The sequence below is a fragment of the Mizuhopecten yessoensis genome, unplaced genomic scaffold (assembly GCF_002113885.1).
Source record: "Mizuhopecten yessoensis strain PY_sf001 unplaced genomic scaffold, ASM211388v2 scaffold9541, whole genome shotgun sequence".
Lineage (NCBI taxonomy): Eukaryota > Metazoa > Mollusca > Bivalvia > Pectinida > Pectinidae > Mizuhopecten > Mizuhopecten yessoensis.
In genome coordinates this window covers 753,000-771,685 of record NW_018408099.1, presented here as the reverse complement: position 1 = coordinate 771,685, position 18,686 = coordinate 753,000, and the positions used below count along the sequence as shown (strand labels likewise).

The 18,686-nt window shown below is 35.9% G+C and overlaps 1 protein-coding gene across 5 annotated transcripts in view; it reads left to right on the top strand.

Moving 5' to 3' along the window:
* The first annotated feature begins 671 nt into the window (after positions 1-671).
* LOC110458296 overlaps positions 672-18,686 on the top strand; it is a 62,829-nt gene continuing 44,814 nt past the window's right edge. For 4 of the 5 annotated variants that reach the window (XM_021509941.1, XM_021509940.1, XM_021509939.1 and 1 more), the window contains exons 1-5: positions 3,987-4,059; positions 11,381-11,520; positions 12,380-12,445; positions 12,771-12,886; positions 13,370-18,133. In XM_021509941.1, the coding sequence (XP_021365616.1) occupies positions 12,412-12,445; positions 12,771-12,886; positions 13,370-18,133 (4,914 nt within the window). In that variant the 5' untranslated portion in view covers positions 3,987-4,059; positions 11,381-11,520; positions 12,380-12,411. Of the gene's footprint in view, positions 735-3,986; positions 4,060-11,380; positions 11,521-12,379; positions 12,446-12,770; positions 12,887-13,369; positions 18,134-18,686 lie in introns of those variants that run through there. The other variant, XM_021509938.1, reaches the window with a different exon arrangement.

Sequence of the window (18,686 nt, the reverse complement as noted above, 5' to 3'; positions counted from 1 at the left end):
TTGAAGGCACGAAGACATGTTTGATTGGTCGTCTCGGGTAAAAAAAAAAAAAAGACCAGCCGCTAGGCTGATACCTGTCATTTGAAGATTGCAAAGGAGCGACACCCGACTTCAAAGCCTGTCGATTTTTACCGTTACGCGACTGCGAGGTTCTTTTGAAGTACACATTAAAAGGCGGTACACACTGAACCTTCAGTTTTGCTTTGACATATTTCAGGGGTCGAGAGCTGCGTAAGTGAGCGTAATCCCGGGAGTATCGAGGATGGCGAATAGCGAAGATATACTTAGTATTTTTATCATCTACCTTACATGCACAGTATTATTAAAATGTATATAAGCTTATTGAATTATTTTGAAGCTTTGTTTTCTTTATTCCATATTACCGTATATATGTAAACCCTTAATTAATTGTCAGTGTTTATTTGGTTTTATTTTGTTCTGTTTTCTTATTTAACTGTGGACAAATACGGAGAAGCTTATCGTATCAGGAATATATACCAAGATACGAAATGTATAGGAAATATGGTAAGACATATCCCATCTGATTTATCTGGCTCGTTAACAGCTAGTTGGTTGTGTTTTGGCGGCGAAGGTTTGATTATCTACCCTTCGTTGGCACATACTAAAGTGACGTCAACAAGTTTGACGTCATCAAAAACAGTGCACATTTTCGTGCTAAACGTTCTGCATTTGCAGACGAAAATCAAAGAAACTATTTATGAAAGAACTTACAGGTAACGTGCACACTTTTTATATTCATTGTGTTCAGTTAGCGTACATATTTCAGAAATTGGTGTCTTTTGATGCTCCTTTGTTCCATTCAGTGTAATTCTGACCTCACATGAAGTTGAACATCGATCGTTATAGCCTATATGCCAGTAGATTGTGGATTCATCAAAGATCGATTTGTTCAAAAACAGGCTCGACGGTCTAAATGAACACTCGAAAGGAGATGTTTTTGTTATTCTGAATGGTGATATGAAAAATATTCAGATGCTGCATAAAAATGGTTTGGAATTCCATGTGATTATGACTATCCGTTTGTAAAATCAAACCTAGTTTTTGTCACGTAGCAGTTTAAGTTTTAAAAGTAATTTCTTTTTGTCCTTTTGAAAGGAGAATGATCAAGTTTGCTTTAAGATAAATGTTCGACAATGGCATGCACAGCCTGTATCTCAATGCATAAATAGTAGGATTCATTGTAATGTAACGAAAAATGAAGTCCGTGCTGATCGTAAGACGGGAGGTAACTCGCAAGATTTAAAAAAAATATATTGAAATGTTGCGATTTGTTTTTGACTTCATATCATAGGAAACTACATCCTGTCCCAGGACAACTACCGTATGCATTATGTCCTTTGTGCTTCAATTTCGTAGCTAGTTAGAGGCATTTTTAGTACGTGTCCTTTGTATTCTGTTCTGTATTTCCGTAATTTGACAATGGTCCATGTTCTGTTGCATTATTAAGCTTACAGTAGAGCAAGCCGATTCAACAGGAACACTTAATACCAAAAGAGGAGTCTCAAGGGTATTCTAGATATCCTTAAATGTAAAAAAATATATATATCTCAAAGAAACCGATATTCAATTCGAGATTATGGCTGATATATCTCTAAAATATATATAGAGATGTTTTTAATTCAAAGTGAGATATATACTGTACATATACATTTTGTACGTCAAACATACAATACAGTCAAAGGTCAAAGTATAAATCCAAGGTCAGCAGTCGGCAGTTTTAAGATATATATATCCGAAGTTGGCAGTCGGAATAACTGAAGCGAAGTGCCGACCTCGAGATAATACATATAACTGAAGCAAAGTGCCGACCTCGAGATAATACATATAACTGAAGCAAAGTGCCGACCTTGAGATAATACATAAAACTGAAGCAAAGTGCCGACCTCGAGATAATACATATAACTGAAGCAAAGTGCCGACCTCGAGATAATACATATAACTGAAGCAAAGTGCCGACCTGCCGACCTTGAGATAATACATATAGGCTAGCTGAAGCAAAGTGCCGATCTGCCGACCTATAACTAAAGCAAAGTGCCGACCTCGTGAAAATGAATATAACTGTATTCGCCGAATTTACTCATTAATACAGATTTCATTATGCACCTGGAACTATTTGTTCCGTACACTCCAGTTTATCCCATTATTTAAGGTCACGACAGTTTCTTATTGTATTCTATGTTAATTCACATTTTTTCGAAAGATTTGCGCGACTTCGTGTGACATCCATTTTCAATAAAACTTTATATCATTTTAGAGAGTTATCCTGTGTTTCTTCCAGTAGTATTTCTTTTTATAATATTATCCGTGTCTCTGTTGTGGAGATATCACTTTTCATTACAGCATAAAACATATAGTTTGACATCATTCCCATCTAGACACGGTGTTCAATTATAATTAGTCGTAAAAATTGTTTTTGGTCAATTAACTCATCATAGCACGGACTTAGATAACTATTCTAATTCCGTGATCATAGTTAGAATTCTATGAAATTATATAAATATTACCAATAGAAGCGCTAAGTAATTCTTTAGTTTCGATAAAATGACGACATTGTTTTCGAGGACTTGTGTGGCATGTAATTACCAAATTCGTACTTTTTTTTAATAAACTGTATAATTGACCAAGCGAAAAACAGCTTCAGTTTGCTTTGTTTTGTGTCAAAAGACGCCTGAAAAATCTGAAAGCTCAAAGAGGCCGAAATAGATTATTTTTTTCCACCAGAATAACACTTTTAACTCGTTTTTGAAAAATCGTGAAATAATCATTTTTATATAGCAATCTAATTCCGTTTCTCTATTAACTTTAAAGTTAAATGAGGTTATATTTATTTCGTGCACGACTAAGCGTGTATAAAAAAAGTATGAAGTCTACTCCATACTGGATACAGTTTGAAAGATTTTGGCGAAATTTGGTATGAATCAATATCGTACACCAAGATGATAGTGATGATGAGTTTGTGCAGGTTCGAAAGTGGGGGAGGGAGAGTGTGTGGATTAATTAAAAAAATTCCCTACGGCAAACTGATTAAATCAAAATTAACGGGTGTGCTCCCTAGTTGACGGAGGGTTGGAGCCAAAAAATAGAAATTGAGACTATTCCTAAGTATAAGAGGACATCTTTTGATAAAATAAAAATTGTATGAAGCTTATCAAATGCAAATAGGGAGAGGGTCATTCTTGTATATTACAAAGAGGCGGGACAGCGGGGTATGGGGATTTGAAGCATTTGTGGATCAAAGTGAATTAACAAATGATATAATACTAACATTCAATGATATTGCAAGTTTTAACCACGAAATTAGATCTACATGTAAGACCGTTGGTTGTAACACAGACGTACGTGTCTCTGGTTGTAAATGATTTAATGCAAGCAGCATTGCAGTAAATAGACAAAACAGAAATAATCTTACTAGAACATGTCAATAAAGTATTTTGTGCTTCAATTACTTTTTTATAATTAATAATTTTTCTACCTTTTCCTGTTGACTGCGATGTACCTTAAAGCATAGGAAAAGATCACGGACAAGATACATCTTGACTTTTTTTTTTGTGCTTAAATTTGTCTTACATTATAAAATGTCGACGTCCCGTTACATCGTAATGAAGTATGAACTTTTGTTTGGATTTCTGCACTAGCTGTTTACTGTAAACAATGCGTGACCTACTTCACACAACGACGTGGTTAGGCCAGGGTGGTCGAACCTTTATTGACCGAATTCCATCAAAATATTTTCACAATGTCTATGCATATGATTGACAAGTCTTAGCATGGGAGCCTTGATGTCGTAAATATATTTTTGTAAAATTGCAACAATCACCTAAAAAAATATATAAGAATATGAAAATGTGCCGATATAATACTCCTACTCAGCGTGACACTTCTTTTTTAAAAATATACTTAACATTTTTTAGAGAGAGATGACGTAAACTAATTCTGTTCTGCACGACTGTTTTATGGCAGTCAATGTTTACTGATATCCAAGATGGAAGGCACTGTCTGAACAAGTTTTGATATTAGCGTACCTGTGTCAGTTTAAACGTAAGTATTGCAAAGCTATGTACATATTTTCTGAATAGCCCTTTTCGACACTGTTATTCTGTAAATGAGAACAAGTTACGCGTTGAAAATAGCAAAGAAGAGACCGTTAAATAAGAATTTCCCTCGTGAGTGAACCATAATCCTTCGGCAGATGTCCCCATGCATTTTTGATGATCATCCCGTTCCAACGATACGGTAGTGTCGAGTAATGGCTAGTTGTCTTCATATGTTGTTTTATCAAGTTTCGTCTAGTGTCTTGAAACATTTAACACATCGTGTATGGAAAAACACAGATTTCCAGGAGAATTAGTTTTAATATGTTTAGATATGTACTCCAATATGTGTCAATGAAAAATATCTCACTATTATTGTCGAGTGTTAGGCAAAAAGATATAAGTGGCTGTATATTCCCACAATTTTACTTGTCACACCAGTGATGAGACATCAGTGCAGATTTGAATTGTTCTGGTTCTCAATTTGTAACACGGTACTCTAAACAAAAGTAAGTAAATTTATACAAAGAGTAATGAAGCTACTTAATATCTAAAATAAGTTAGCTAAAAGAATGATTGAAATGGGTTGTTATTGTATAAATTGTATCATGTGTCATATTATGTGTGTACTATGTCCATCAATGTATACTATGTCATTTGTGACCTCTTGTTTTGCACGTATACGTGTGGGGTGAGTGTAAAAATAAAACTTGAAAACTTGAACTTGGTAATTTGTGTGACTGCACACTAAAAAATACTGTGCATACATCAGCTTCACATTTCAATAACACAAAAAAACATATAGAACACAAAAAAAATGGAGAATGACAGAAATGGAGAAATTTTAAATATGCAACTAGTGATGTTCAAAGCATTCCAAAATGTATCAGAAATTCAATCATATTAGTAGTTTAGTATCACAGAACCATATGGGAGTTGCCCATGCAGAAATAAATGCAAAGTATGACCTCGTATGACCCAAAGATGAAATTTCAAGAGTCATAGCACAGGAGAGGACAACCAAAGGCCACTGAAACCACCAAAGTATGAACATCTAACATGTTAGAAATGTGGAATTGAATATGTGGGTCAAACAGTGAATGTTAGAGGATTATAGAGGTCATTGCTATGATATTCAAAAGAAACTTGTGTACATTGTACAAGCTTTTAGCAATAACATTTCATGTTGGCCTACCACAATGCCAATGACATCACCGTGATTGCCATCACATCACAACAGGCATTTGTTATGTCAACAAGAGATTATGATCTGAGGAGACTTTGATTCAAACTTTGAGAAGGAAGCAGCCATGGGGCATCAATATTACTTCATAATAGTCAAAACAAAAACCACACCAGCTAAGTATAATTTTTGTTGTGAAGAAAATTCAAAAAGCTGAAGAAACCATACATACAGTGTAGTTGTTTTTGTTGGGAAGGAAAGTCAAAAATCTTAAGATACAAAATGTTCCTTGCATATAGTGTTGAAACCTATGTCAGTATCAAAATGTTTACAGCGGTATGCCAGTCATGCTCATGTTACAGTCCAGTACAGTTTAAATGTAAGATGTGTAGAAAAACACTCAGTAGGAAAGATGCATGGCTATATGCACATGAAGAAGAAGTATCAAGGAGGTACATGTATGTTGAAGCAGAAGTAGTCACCAGGAGTCCAGGAAAAGAAACCAGAAGCTGTATGAAGACCAGTGGAGGCACTCACCAAAATGCAACTGCAGGGCACTGTTAAATTCTGTGAACAACCGTCAATTTCCATACAACCACAGGTACAGGACCAGCATCTTCTATTCTAGATCTTAGCCATATTGACTTTGAGGATACAGCATCTACAGCCAACTCTAGATCTTCAGAAGACTTATGATGTATAAGGAACGTACTGGCAGGGGTCGACACTAACACAAATCCTGGACTAGTAGATTTCAGCGAGGACTAGTGAATCACCTAACCTAAATGGTCCTTTGGACTTGTGAAGAATACGGTTATAAAATAAGAACATTTCATTCTAAAATTTAGTAAACTGCAAAAAAATAAGATATATTCATTGCATGATTGTCAAAATTTTCCTAAACGTTACCATATATTTATTGTAGTAGTTATTCAAAGTCTCCTACAGTCAATTACTTTTGATGTTTTGTGCTGTACATCACAATTTTTTTCCTTATCAGGAAATCTTGGACTAGTTACATTGACAAAGGACTAGTAAGTAATCTATTCAACTAGTCCTGTGGACTACCTAACAAAAACAGTTAGTGTCTCCTGACTGGGGTACCAAAGTGAGAGTGTCTAACCCTGACTGGGGTACCAAAGTGAGAGTGTCTAACCCTGACTGGGGTACCAAAGTGAGGGAACCGACTGCCAGGGTGAACATAAACATAAACAGATCATTGAGATAACATTTATGTTCACAGAACAATATTTATTATTAGATGGAGTTACATCTTGTTTCATGAACATTGAGTATATCATAGAAAATAAAATTCATAGACAACTTGGTCTCTGAAGAAAATGATCCCATATACCTTAACCTGAAGTGTTTTTGAAGGTATTCTTGTCAATGGGTTTAAAGTTAAGTTGAACATTATATATATATGATGCATGTTGGTATATGTAGATCAACTGTCCATGGGTTTAAAGTTAAGTTGAACATTATATATATATAATGCATGTTGGTATATGTAGATCAACTGTCCATGGATTTAAAGTTAAGTTGAACATTATATATATATAATGCATGAAGGTATACATGTAGATCTGCAGTAAGTGTGTACATGCTGTCACCTTTCTAGATTATAGCACTTAATTAAACATTTCAGTATTTTCAATATCAGCTCTGTACATTGATGCAGCATGTATCAGAAATAATGCTGCAGTTTGAAGATGACATTGTAAAATGTGACAATATGACATTGGACATATATAGTAGACCTCCATTACAGATAATGATGACCAGTTGTATTGATCTTTCGTGATCAGAATTCACATCATTTGCCATTATTAAATTGCTTCAGCTTTGAGAGTACTCATTTTTGTGGACATAAGTTGTGAAGTAATTTCTGCAAAATTGTTTCTATTTGGCAAGGGAATGATGACAGCTATTTAAAATTGTGTCTGAATTAATAATATTTATAAGGTTGTAATTGATTCTCATTGGCTAGAAGATATCATCTCTTATATAAGTGATAAACACTATATATACAAGTATATATTTTAAGAAAAAATAAAATGAACTAAAATCATCACATGTCTATTAAGTTGTCTTATTTTGTTCCTGGTGGCTAATATCAGAATACATACACAACACTATATATGTATTACTTAACTAATTATAAATTTAAAAGATATTTTTTCAGACAATGTTAAGCTCCATGATAGTTTGTCCCAATAGCCATGTGTACTGTACCTGTACATGTGGGAGGCCATTTATATTCTGATTGTATTGATGTGTACAATTTTAAACCAGCACTGAAACAAACATTTGTTCACCATATGTTGATCTGCTAAAGGTAGTTTCCATTCCATAAAATGTATCGTCGGTGTCCTTGTAAATAAAACATTCACATTACTGTCTACTGTCCAGAATCACCTTGTCCCTACTGATCATTACCTGGCAAATCATCAGACTTTAAGGTTTAAGAAATTCGTACATGTTTATAACTGATTAAAAAGTGTCAGGCCATATATTTAAGGAGTTTTGGAGTTTAATCCTCTATAATCAGGTATAATCTTATTCAAAAGCTACTGATTTCCTCTGTACAGTAAAATGAACACAGCCAGCTGTATTTGTATCGTAATAAAATAAATAATGGGTAATGTTATTCAGTTTAGTCTTGTCCTTGCTGTTATACCCATAGATTACATGTGGTATTATAATAACATGTACGGCAAATCAAATGTATTACACAAATATATCTTTAACTATGTATACCTAAGTATCAGTTACAATGTATGATGTGAATGAAGATGTGAAAAAATCAGTGTTTTTATGTGTAGATTAATTATAATTTACTACAATCTTTATATTCATATAAATTATGTGTTCCTTTACAAGTTTATGACCTTAATAACTTCCTTAAAAATTCGTTTGAAGACATGTTTAATTGAGTTTAAAGCTTTTGAACATCTTATAAGGAAAGTTACATCTATTTTGTTAGTACTTAGCTGAAATCTCTGGTATTAAAAGTTTTTAATTTGCCAAGTTTAAAAGCTTAAAATGTTAAATTCATGTAGTGATGATGTTAAAAGCATTGATAGCTTGATGGTCAAAATTGAAATATTCAAAAAGAAAGTTCTCATTTTTAAAATTACAAAGATAACGAAATTGCACTTGCTGAATGTTAGACACAGTTGCATGCTATTGTGTTTGTTTTTAATTAATATACATAAATGTATATTCATAAAAATATTCATGGTTCATATATTTGCTGATCAATTTTGTTGGCTAGTCTGTGCGTGCTCAATGTGTTGTCATTAATCTGTCTCATAGCTGACTTAAGTCTTAATCCGTTTTTAATTTGGAATTGGGACTATTATAGTGGTATTAGGTGTTGTTATTTAGAATAGAAATCATTTAACCGTGTCACATTTGGATATTTATGAATTGACCCCACCAGATTTTGGAATGATAGACTTGAAATGGCCTTGTAAGGCATTTATGTATGTGTGACAACATTTCTTGGAATGGCTGATCCACTCTTTGATGATAACTATGCAGGGATGTTGCTACAGTTAAGGATTTTGAAAATACTTCACAAACTATAGTATCAGGCTTTCCTGATCACTTTATAAGTGTGCATACAGCCTTGAATGGAGAAATGTGAGCTGTCAAAAGTTGGAGGATTATAACCGAATTCTGACACGATGTATTTGTCACACATGTCAAGGTATGTTTCCTGTATACAGAGGAATCTGAAAATTGTCAAACTGCCATTCAGCATAATCTGAAGGACAGGCATATAGTCAAGACTTGCAAAATTTCTAAGTTATGAGATAAAATAGAAATTTAGTTGTGGAGAAGACGATTGTGAATGCATTTTATGCAATCGCCTATCGGACGGCAGAAAGGCGACAATAACTATCATTGATTAGTCCTCGAGTCATGATCAAATTAAACTCAAAATTGGTGGATTTTCCAGATTTCTACATGTAGACTTGGGACAAAAGGAAGCTATAGAGTATACAGTACACTACGGGAAAATGGGTTGAACTTTGTGTGTATTGGAATCACATGATACATTATACCTCTGAAAGGTACTTTGAAATACCCTTCATATGAAAACAGTCATGAAATAGCATCAGATAATTTTACACATGTTGCTGAATCATACGATTGTATTGATAATCGCTTATAAATAATAATAATTGTATTATTCTGACCCCAGTTTTATAAAAAATCTTTGTAACTTAGAGGTAAGGAAATCCCTGAAGATTTTCCTTAGGGAAGAATTAATGGCGTTAAGGAGAAATGTTATGTTAAGATGATTTTCCTTTATCTCAGTAATACCTTCCTATAGGGAATCTTAAATTAAGAATTATATATATATCTTGAGTTAAGTAACTTTCCTAAAACTACGATCTGGTATAGTGTACACCGTCACAATTTAACCATTATTTAAACAGTACTAGTGGTAGTGTAATTCAGGTGTCCATCACATACCCACATGGATTTTCAGTAAGAATCATGAGTCTGAAAACATAAAGGTAGTGATCACAAAGATTTACATTTTTATACAAAAATTTAGTAAACATATCGTTACATTTTTAGACTCAACTGGTCTTATTTTTAGACTTTACTATTCTCTTTATCAATCTATTAGTTAGATTATTTTTATATAGCTCAAGAAGGTGGCCAGTAAGATTTGCAACGCTGCAACTATTTGTGTAAAAAGTAAAACTTTGATACCTATCTTCAGGTTTATGTAAAAAGTTTAAATAGGTTTGTGTGATATAATATGTTTTATGAAACATTCAAGAACCTTGTAACATCAGGAAGATATTTTAAACATAAAATGGTGTCGTCCAAATGTCAGAGTTGTGCTGGTAGGCTATTGTGTTTATGACCATCAGTGGATGTTCATGGCCTGACTTGAGAATGTGTTTACACTACGATCATCAGATTATCAATAAAGAAGTGTGTCAACATCATTTTATAGTTTTATGACATTTGAAGATGGCTGGAATAGTTTCTTAGTAATTTATTTGTTCAGTTTTAACTTTTCTCATTTTACATGAGCAGCACTAAACACTTGCCCATTATATCTAATAAAACTTCATCAATATAAAGTGAGGACAATATAAAAGAGACTTTCCTTACCTGGTTATTGCTTTTATGCTTAAATCACTGACAGGATCAAGATTTAAACTTCGATTTTCACGGGATTCATTAACGCGATATACAACTAGTACTGCTGCAGCGACCAGTTTTAACTGAATTTCAAAATGTCTTATTTGGATTTACCTACCGTTTACGAACATCATGAATTGTGATGATGTACAAGAACTTGCACAGTCAGCCATATTACCGAACACGTCTTCACAGACTAAAGCGTAGTAGGCCTAGACGAAGAAAATATGTGCAGCCTAGGCCTATATATCCTCTTGGGACAAAACATCACATTTATCCATATGTGGTTAACTTTAAATTACCTGCACATACTTATAGGAAAGGTTTACCTACGAAATCTAGGATTCAATTGATAAACAGGCACCAGCTGTAAGTTCATTCAAAATGGGTGCATTTTTTAAAATGGTTTCTTTCCACTGGATGATAAATCAATTTAAGGCGATCTTTCCCTATGTATTGCGACCAGTTTTGACAAATTTTCAATATACCATATGTATAGTTGTGTACATTTGGATTTAGAGCAGTAGAGTGCTGTACATGTGTTTTGCCTGGTCCAGCCTCCAGGTATAGGATGGAGGTTACACATATATAGCGCTGGATTAATATTATTGATTGACGGTTTCGTTCCTGCCCATCATTGATCCAACATTACCCAGTCTTACCTAAACTCCTGGATCAATACCTACTAATTTCATTTTGCCAATGCATCTTTTTGTTCTAGTACTGAAATATTCATGCATATTTCTTCTGTATGGGTATGTGTCTCAATTTCTTTTGGTTGAGAGAATTTTCTCCATGGCTGCTGATATCTAATTGATCTGTTAATTCTTGGCCTTGGTACGTAATAATGTGGTGTAAGTTCATTTATACCTGATGATCTTTTCAATTCGTTTGCTATTTTAATGTCTTTGCTGAATTCTGTGGATGGAGGATTTTATGATGTTTTAGAAATCTATTCTTCACATTGCAGTAGTCCATACAGCCAGACTTACCAGTATGGCAGCAGCCCGGGGCTGTCAGGTTCAGTGACTCGGCTAAGAGGACACATCCTGACCCCAGGGGTTACTGGACTATATACCATCTCGGAGAGAGAAGAGGAACAACTTCCAGGTATGGCTTGAATTTGAATATTGTTCTATTGCATCTCTCAAAGTTACAAATTTATATATAAAAAATAACCCAACAAATATAAAGCCAATCTATGATCTTTGGTTCATCACAAAACGGTCAGTGTTATCATAAACTGTTAATTTAAACAATTTATGTGAATTCACTAACTGTATGTTGAAGTACGTATATTCTTCTCTATTTTAATTACATTTCAAGCGAGATGGCTTAATATAAGATTTAAAATCTTGTTGCCAGATTCTATTTCTATAAAATTTACCTGGGTACTTGTTATATATGACGAATGAAATAAAATATTGTTTAAACCAAATATAAAGCCAATGGCAGTTTAAAGTGTGTGGGTTGATAAGTATGGGGTACTTTGCTTTGAGTAAATTGCTGTGTAGCTTTAGGGTATGTAGGGTGATTCATCAAAAATAGAGGGAGATTCAATCACTAAATACTCGAACTGAAATTAGAGTCCTGTACAATATATAGAACAGACAGATATCTAACACTACACATGAATTACAGGTAGAAATCATCTCTTTTTATGGAAGAAAAGAGAAATCCAATTGTGGTACATTTCAGCTCATCCAGACACAAGACTGGTGATGTCGTGGTTACCATACTGTGTTGATTAGGACTACATGTATTGGACATTCTGCCACGTTTTCAATTTAACAACACTTTTCATTGATAAATAGCCATGGATTATTGGACGATAGACTTTCTGCTCCAAAGAACAGTCTATTTAAATGATGAAATTATCTAGGTCATTCATTATTTTATTCATTATTTGTGTGTAAATCAATCTTGATGAAAGGATTGCTAACAGTAACAAAACCTTTTTTTTAATTAGGGAATGTGTATAAAAAGAAATACAAGTTGACAATGAGTGCCGAACGTCAACAGAAACATTTACCAGGTAAGAGGTTTTTACCTTTGTCAGTTTCAGAACTTCAAACATGATAAGAGTAGAATGCTATGTTCTTAAACACTAAAAGATCAGGAATTTGACTAATTATATAACAAGAATGCATAAAACTGTTCTCAGACTGGAAATCAGGTCCAGTAGCCAAGTTCAAACCTTAGTTGATGCTGTTATAATTCTACCTACAATGTACATATTGATATGCATATATGGTTAAAGTTATACAAACTTTGAATATTTTTCATTTCTAACAAGAAAACATTTGAAAACCAGTTCCATGTATTATATATATATGTTATCATGCTTGTGTTCTAACAAGATGAGACTGGTAAAGGTGCTGGATCATCTTCACGAATCAGTGCCCTACAGAGTCCAGAAAAACATGGCGCGTCATACGGGTCGGTACCGGACATCACATCCTCAGGCATATACAAGGTATAGTCCTCCTTGTCGTATACTTCAGTGCTTCAGTAGGCTCTTCTCTGCTGTGACTTTAACTATGCCTGGGTCACAGTCTGACCTATTTACTATAGTAGCTGTAGATTTGTGACTAACACTTTAAACATGTGCTATTGGTAATGACTAGCTTTGAATGCTTTCTACCTTTATGGTGTCGTAGTGTGATTAGTAGTTTTAGTTTTTTTGTGCTCTAAGGAACCAATCTAGATCAAATTTGTTGCTTTCATTGATGTATTCTATGGATATGTAGAGAAATCCATGTATTAAGCTTGTTTGAATTTGCAATCTGTGTAAATGGATAAGTTAAGATGCTAGTTCATTTTTAAAAAAAACACCCAGCATGTAGCATTCAACCACTCACCCTATGCTATCTGATATGACCTTTCACCAGTCACAAACTAACGAATTGGTTTTGTCATTAGTGCATGTATGTCCGAAATCCTTGTATTAAAAACACAGGTAGAGGATGACCGTCAGGTAATGACATCACAAACAGAGAGGCAAGGCAACACTGAGGGTGAAGCTGCCATCAAGGAAAGTCTTGATGAAGATGGGGAAAAGAAAATAACATCTCTATGGAGTTTGCAACCAAAAGCACCTAGTACTTCTAGTGTCGAGATTGAATCAGAATCTCCCTCAACAGTAGAGCTGGATCCATCAAGGAAGGAGGACAACCACCAAGAGAATGGCAATCTGGAATCTGGTACAGCACTGCAATTTAAAATGGATAGGTTGGTTGAGCATATATCATTGGCTGCCACACTGAACAAGGATGAAGATGTTGTCAGAGATATGTCGGAGAAGTGTTACATTGTGGAAGATTTTGATGCTATTGAAGTCCTGATGAATGAAAAACCAGTGATGACTTCTACCCCAAATAATAGTCTATCAGACAGTCTTTTTCGCAATTCAGAGGAATCCACTGCAACAACACCAGGTACAAATATCAAAACCACTGACACTTTGACCATTGATAATGGCACAGAACATATTTCTGCAACCAGTATGGCTGATATTTGGGCTGATGCTGAGGATCAAACAGTGGAAGGATTTGCTGCTGAAGCCAGGGATGGTAAAGATGGGACATTGGATGCTGATGAAATCCACAGTATAGGAATAGGAGGCTATTCCAGAAGAACAAGTGATGCTTCCCTGTTAGATGGTGCTGATGGATCCTATCCAAAACATAAGCATAGGCCAATGCATGCTAAAATTCAGCGGAGATTGAGTCGAGAATTTGCAGGTGAGCTGGAACATGCTCTTGAATCCCTCGCTTCAGTTAATCCTGATCAGATTGCTTGTGAAAGTGAACAAACTGTGGAGAAAAGTTATTCCAAGAATGGTATTCCATCTGTGGATTTCACAACAGGGATCAGCAATGTTTCTCTGTCTGATTTCTCAGAGAGAAATATTCACAACAATAGACCAATGCATACCAAGATTACGCATGAAGGAAATCAGCATACAGAGCAAATCAGCTCCAAAGGCAACCAAGATGGGGATTTATCAAATGTCAAACCCGCTGAAACTTTAGCAAACAGTTATGACAGAGATGCTGCATCCACAACTACACCATCCATTACCTACACTGATGCCAAGGATAATTCAGCAGATGGACCTGAAGCTGGAACCAGTAATGGTGAAGGTGAGACTTTAGACTTCTGTAGTACAGATGCTGAAGGCTTTGCTAAAGGAAAAAGCGGTACATTGGCTTCAAACCTTGATGAAAGTTCCCATCATCATCACAAACTTCGACCCAAGCATGGGGCAATCCAGCGAAGGTTGTCTTTGTGTGGATTGGAACACTTACGTGACAATGACAAAGCAGATCTTCAAGATGAGGATGTTTCTTCCTCTACTGGCCAGGATCTAATGAAGAGTGATTCAGCAGTCAAGTTCAATGATACTGTGATGGTCAACATCTTTTCCTCTAGTGATTCCAAATCTTTGTCATCAGCAACTGTTCTCAACGATGCAGCAGAGGAAGCTGCTATGGGGAAAAACCAAGATCAGTCCTCAGACTCTGCTTTTGCTGCACCAACTCTGGCTAAACCAGTTTTTGTTTCATATGTTAGAAGGGATAGTGCTGTTAAATTGTCCAAACCGGCTGACATCATCAAAAAGAAGCAGAAAAAGCAAGCAGAAGCTATGTTGTATCAAGACAAGTCATCCAAACTGACCCAAGGTAACAAACCTCAAGGCAATCCCTATGACCTTGAAGACAATGGCACAGAACCAACAGCAGAACATTGTAGTAAGAATTCACCAGATGCATATAGCAATCTGCAATGGACAACTGTCAAAGATTCAGGTAGCACTTCAAGCAGAAATGATTGGGGCAAAGAGCAACTACTTGTTGGTCCCTCCTCTTCATCACTTGAGGGAGAGTTCAAGAGTTGTTTAGATGTTGACTTCAACAACCCATTAACACTTCTGGAGCATCTCCGCGACAAAGATGACGACTCTCAGTCGCACCATAGGCTGATGAACGGCAATGGTCAAGACAGAGGAGTGACCAGTGGTCAGTCAACTGAGAGTATGGGTCAAGGTCATAAAATATCATCCCAATTATTCCAACCAAAGATAGAGAAAGATTCTGTAGAAACAGAGAGAAACAAATCAATGCATCCAACAGTCATAAATGCCCATTCAACGGATGAGAGACCATCAGTTGTTGGAAAACCAGGACATGTATCACAATATAGACCAGTGGTTGAGAGGAAAAGGGAAGAGAGCTCTGAAACCATCTATCCAACCTCCTCAGCACTATTCAGGACAAGAAGGGACCAAGAAATAACCAAGACAAATATTCTGTCTCCAGGATATGCTGGTCTAGATCACACCATCCCATCAGATCTGGTGCTGAAAAGGAAGAAGAAGGAGAGTATAAGAGATGACACAGATTTCAGGTACCCAACTTCATCAGAGTTGTTTCATAAGAAATTGGACCAAGAATTGGCTGATGCAAAACTGAAATCCTCAGGTCAAGAAGAAGTGGATCCTGAAGGTTGGTTAGGGGCAAAAAGTGGTATTGACCATACAACACCGTCCAAGCTGCTGAGAAAGTATCAGGACAGAGAAGCAACTTCTTCACAACCAAACTCTTCTGGATATACGGCATTGGATCACACAACACCCTCAAGGTTGTTCCAAAAATGGTTGAATTACAAAAGGAAAAATAGAACCAAACAACAGCAAAAAGCTGCAGTTTCATCAAAACCATTACTGGAAAGGAAACACAAAAACAGTGATGATACGATTTATCCTACTTCATCTAAGCTATATCAGAAACGAGCAGACAGAGAAAGAACTTTGAGTAATTCTAGGTCACCTCCAGGATACAAGGAATTTGACCAATCAAAATCCTCAGTGGTCAAAACAGAAAGGAACAAGGAAGAGGGGTATGAACAGATGCATCCTACCTCCTCTCGGTTGTTCCAGAAGAGAGCAGATCGTGAGGTAACAGACAGAAATTCCAAGTCACCTGGCTATGGACATTTGGACCATGCAACTCCTTCAGAACTTTTTCAAAGATCCGAAAATAATGAAGATAAAGCGGACCTGCATTTGACATCTTCAAAACTGTTTTGGAAAAGAGTAGATATAGAGAAATCCAATTTAAAGTCACCGGAATACAAAGAGGTGGGTCCACCTTCTCTGAAACTTTTATGTGCAGCAGATCTTGAAAACACAACACCATCAAAACTGTTTAGTAAGTGTGAGGGTACAAACAAGGCGACTGCCCTGCAGGAATCTCGTGGCTATAAAGAGCTTCACCACAATTATCCATCTGAAGTTTTGATGAAAAATCCAGACCAACAAGTGAGCCATGTCCAGCAAAAGTCTTCCAAATCTTCTAAAAAATTTACTATTTCTAGGCGAGGAAGTAGGCCTGAGCTATTTACAAAGAATGCCGTAAAGGACAGTAGTTCAAAAGAAACCTCAAAAACTATGGCCACTGGATATTGTGATACAATGGCAAAGTCATCTCAGAAAAATAAGCCATATACAGTTCGGTCAGCTCGGGGTCAAGTGTCCACTTGTAGCTCCAGTGATAAAAAGGGGGTCTACACAACACCATCAAGGCTGATGCAGAAGAGAGAGGACACAGAAACAACATCTGAAAACCCAAACACTCCAGGATATGCTAAGTTTTTAGATGGTACAACACCATCAATGCTTTTAAAGAATGTTGAGCAAGAACCAAATCGAAAAGAATCTGCAGACCAGTTCAAACGCAGAGGTAGTTATACTCATGGTAAAATGGATTCAGGGAAGACGAGGATTACCAGCAGTCCAGACTGGACACTGTCAGACAGTGGAAACTGGACACTTCCCACTCCAAGCAACCTTACCATGGATCAACTGAACTCTGACCCCTCATCTCCAGGGCCTCTGCATATGGCCAGTGAGATCAGCCAGGGAACTTGTGTGTCGGAAAAAACACCACAACAGCAGGAGAATTTCAACAACTGGAGAACACTCAGTGATATCACCACTTACTACATTGAGTTGTCTGAATATGTGTCTAAGATGGCAAAGAAAATGAGGATGCACAGTACTAGTGAGCCCCACTTCATAGGCATGCAGGACCCAACATGTAGTGTGTCGACTCAGAGGTCTGAAGATGGGTACCAAACTCATTCTTACGATTCAAGGATGACTGATAATGAAAGTGATGAGGAGATAATTGAACCTGGTAGAATTCAAGGACCTGGTGCATCAGAGGGACAGAATGTTCCGTCAAATAAAATAGCACAAAGTAACGAGCCTCAATCTGACACTTCTGGAGGATCCATCACAGATCATGCTTCTTTTAATGATGCAGACAGTCAGTATGTATGGAATTCTCATCCCAATTTTAGTGGAAAAACCATTTCTGATAGCAGTGCATACCCATTGTCATCCAGCGAGGAAGTAACAGTCAAACCACTGTGCAGGAAATCATCAATTAATTCCTCCTTCACAGCCTATTCTGATTCCTCATCAACTGACGATGAGGATCACACTGGGTCGTCAACAGATACTGAGAGTAAGAAAATGTTACCTGAGGATTCTTGTGGTCTGAACACCAAGGATATGAAATCTAGCCTTGCCTCTCTGCTTTCTTTATACTTCACCAACCGAGCACCTTCCTCCTCCCTGTTTGATTTTTGCACCGACTCCACCTCATCTGAAGCTAGCATGGCACCTCCCACTGGTACTAATCACATGCAGGGACAGGTAACTCTTCCACAATCAATTGTTCAAGAGTTCTGTTTCTTCACTTCAATTTGCATGAACCAAACTTTATTTCATTTTGATGCATGGCTTATGATTTCCTTACCTTGACAGCATGTGTTGCTTGCTTGTTTGTTTGACATTTAACTGATCAGAATACTTTAGTGTAAGTATTTTTTTTGTGTAATGCTAGAAATCAGACAGGTGTCATTCAATTTTAATCAACTGTGTAGATTCATATCACAATGAAGATATTTGATTCTGTTGAAAATGTTATTTTTTATAAGAATTTATACTTAACTTCCTATATTCTGATCAGTTCATGTATTATTAATATTAATTAGGATTAACATATAATTTTGAATTAATCAGTTTTATAGATGTTTCATTTTACTAAATGTTAAAGAATATACAATATCAAGTCTTACTGAACTAACTTCCTCTGTGTTATTGACTAACAAAATGTTTATATTTCAGGCTGTTTTCTTCATACTTTGTTTGCAATAAGCTACACATCATGTTAAAGTGGAAAAGTTTGTGTGTGGAAATGTTCGCT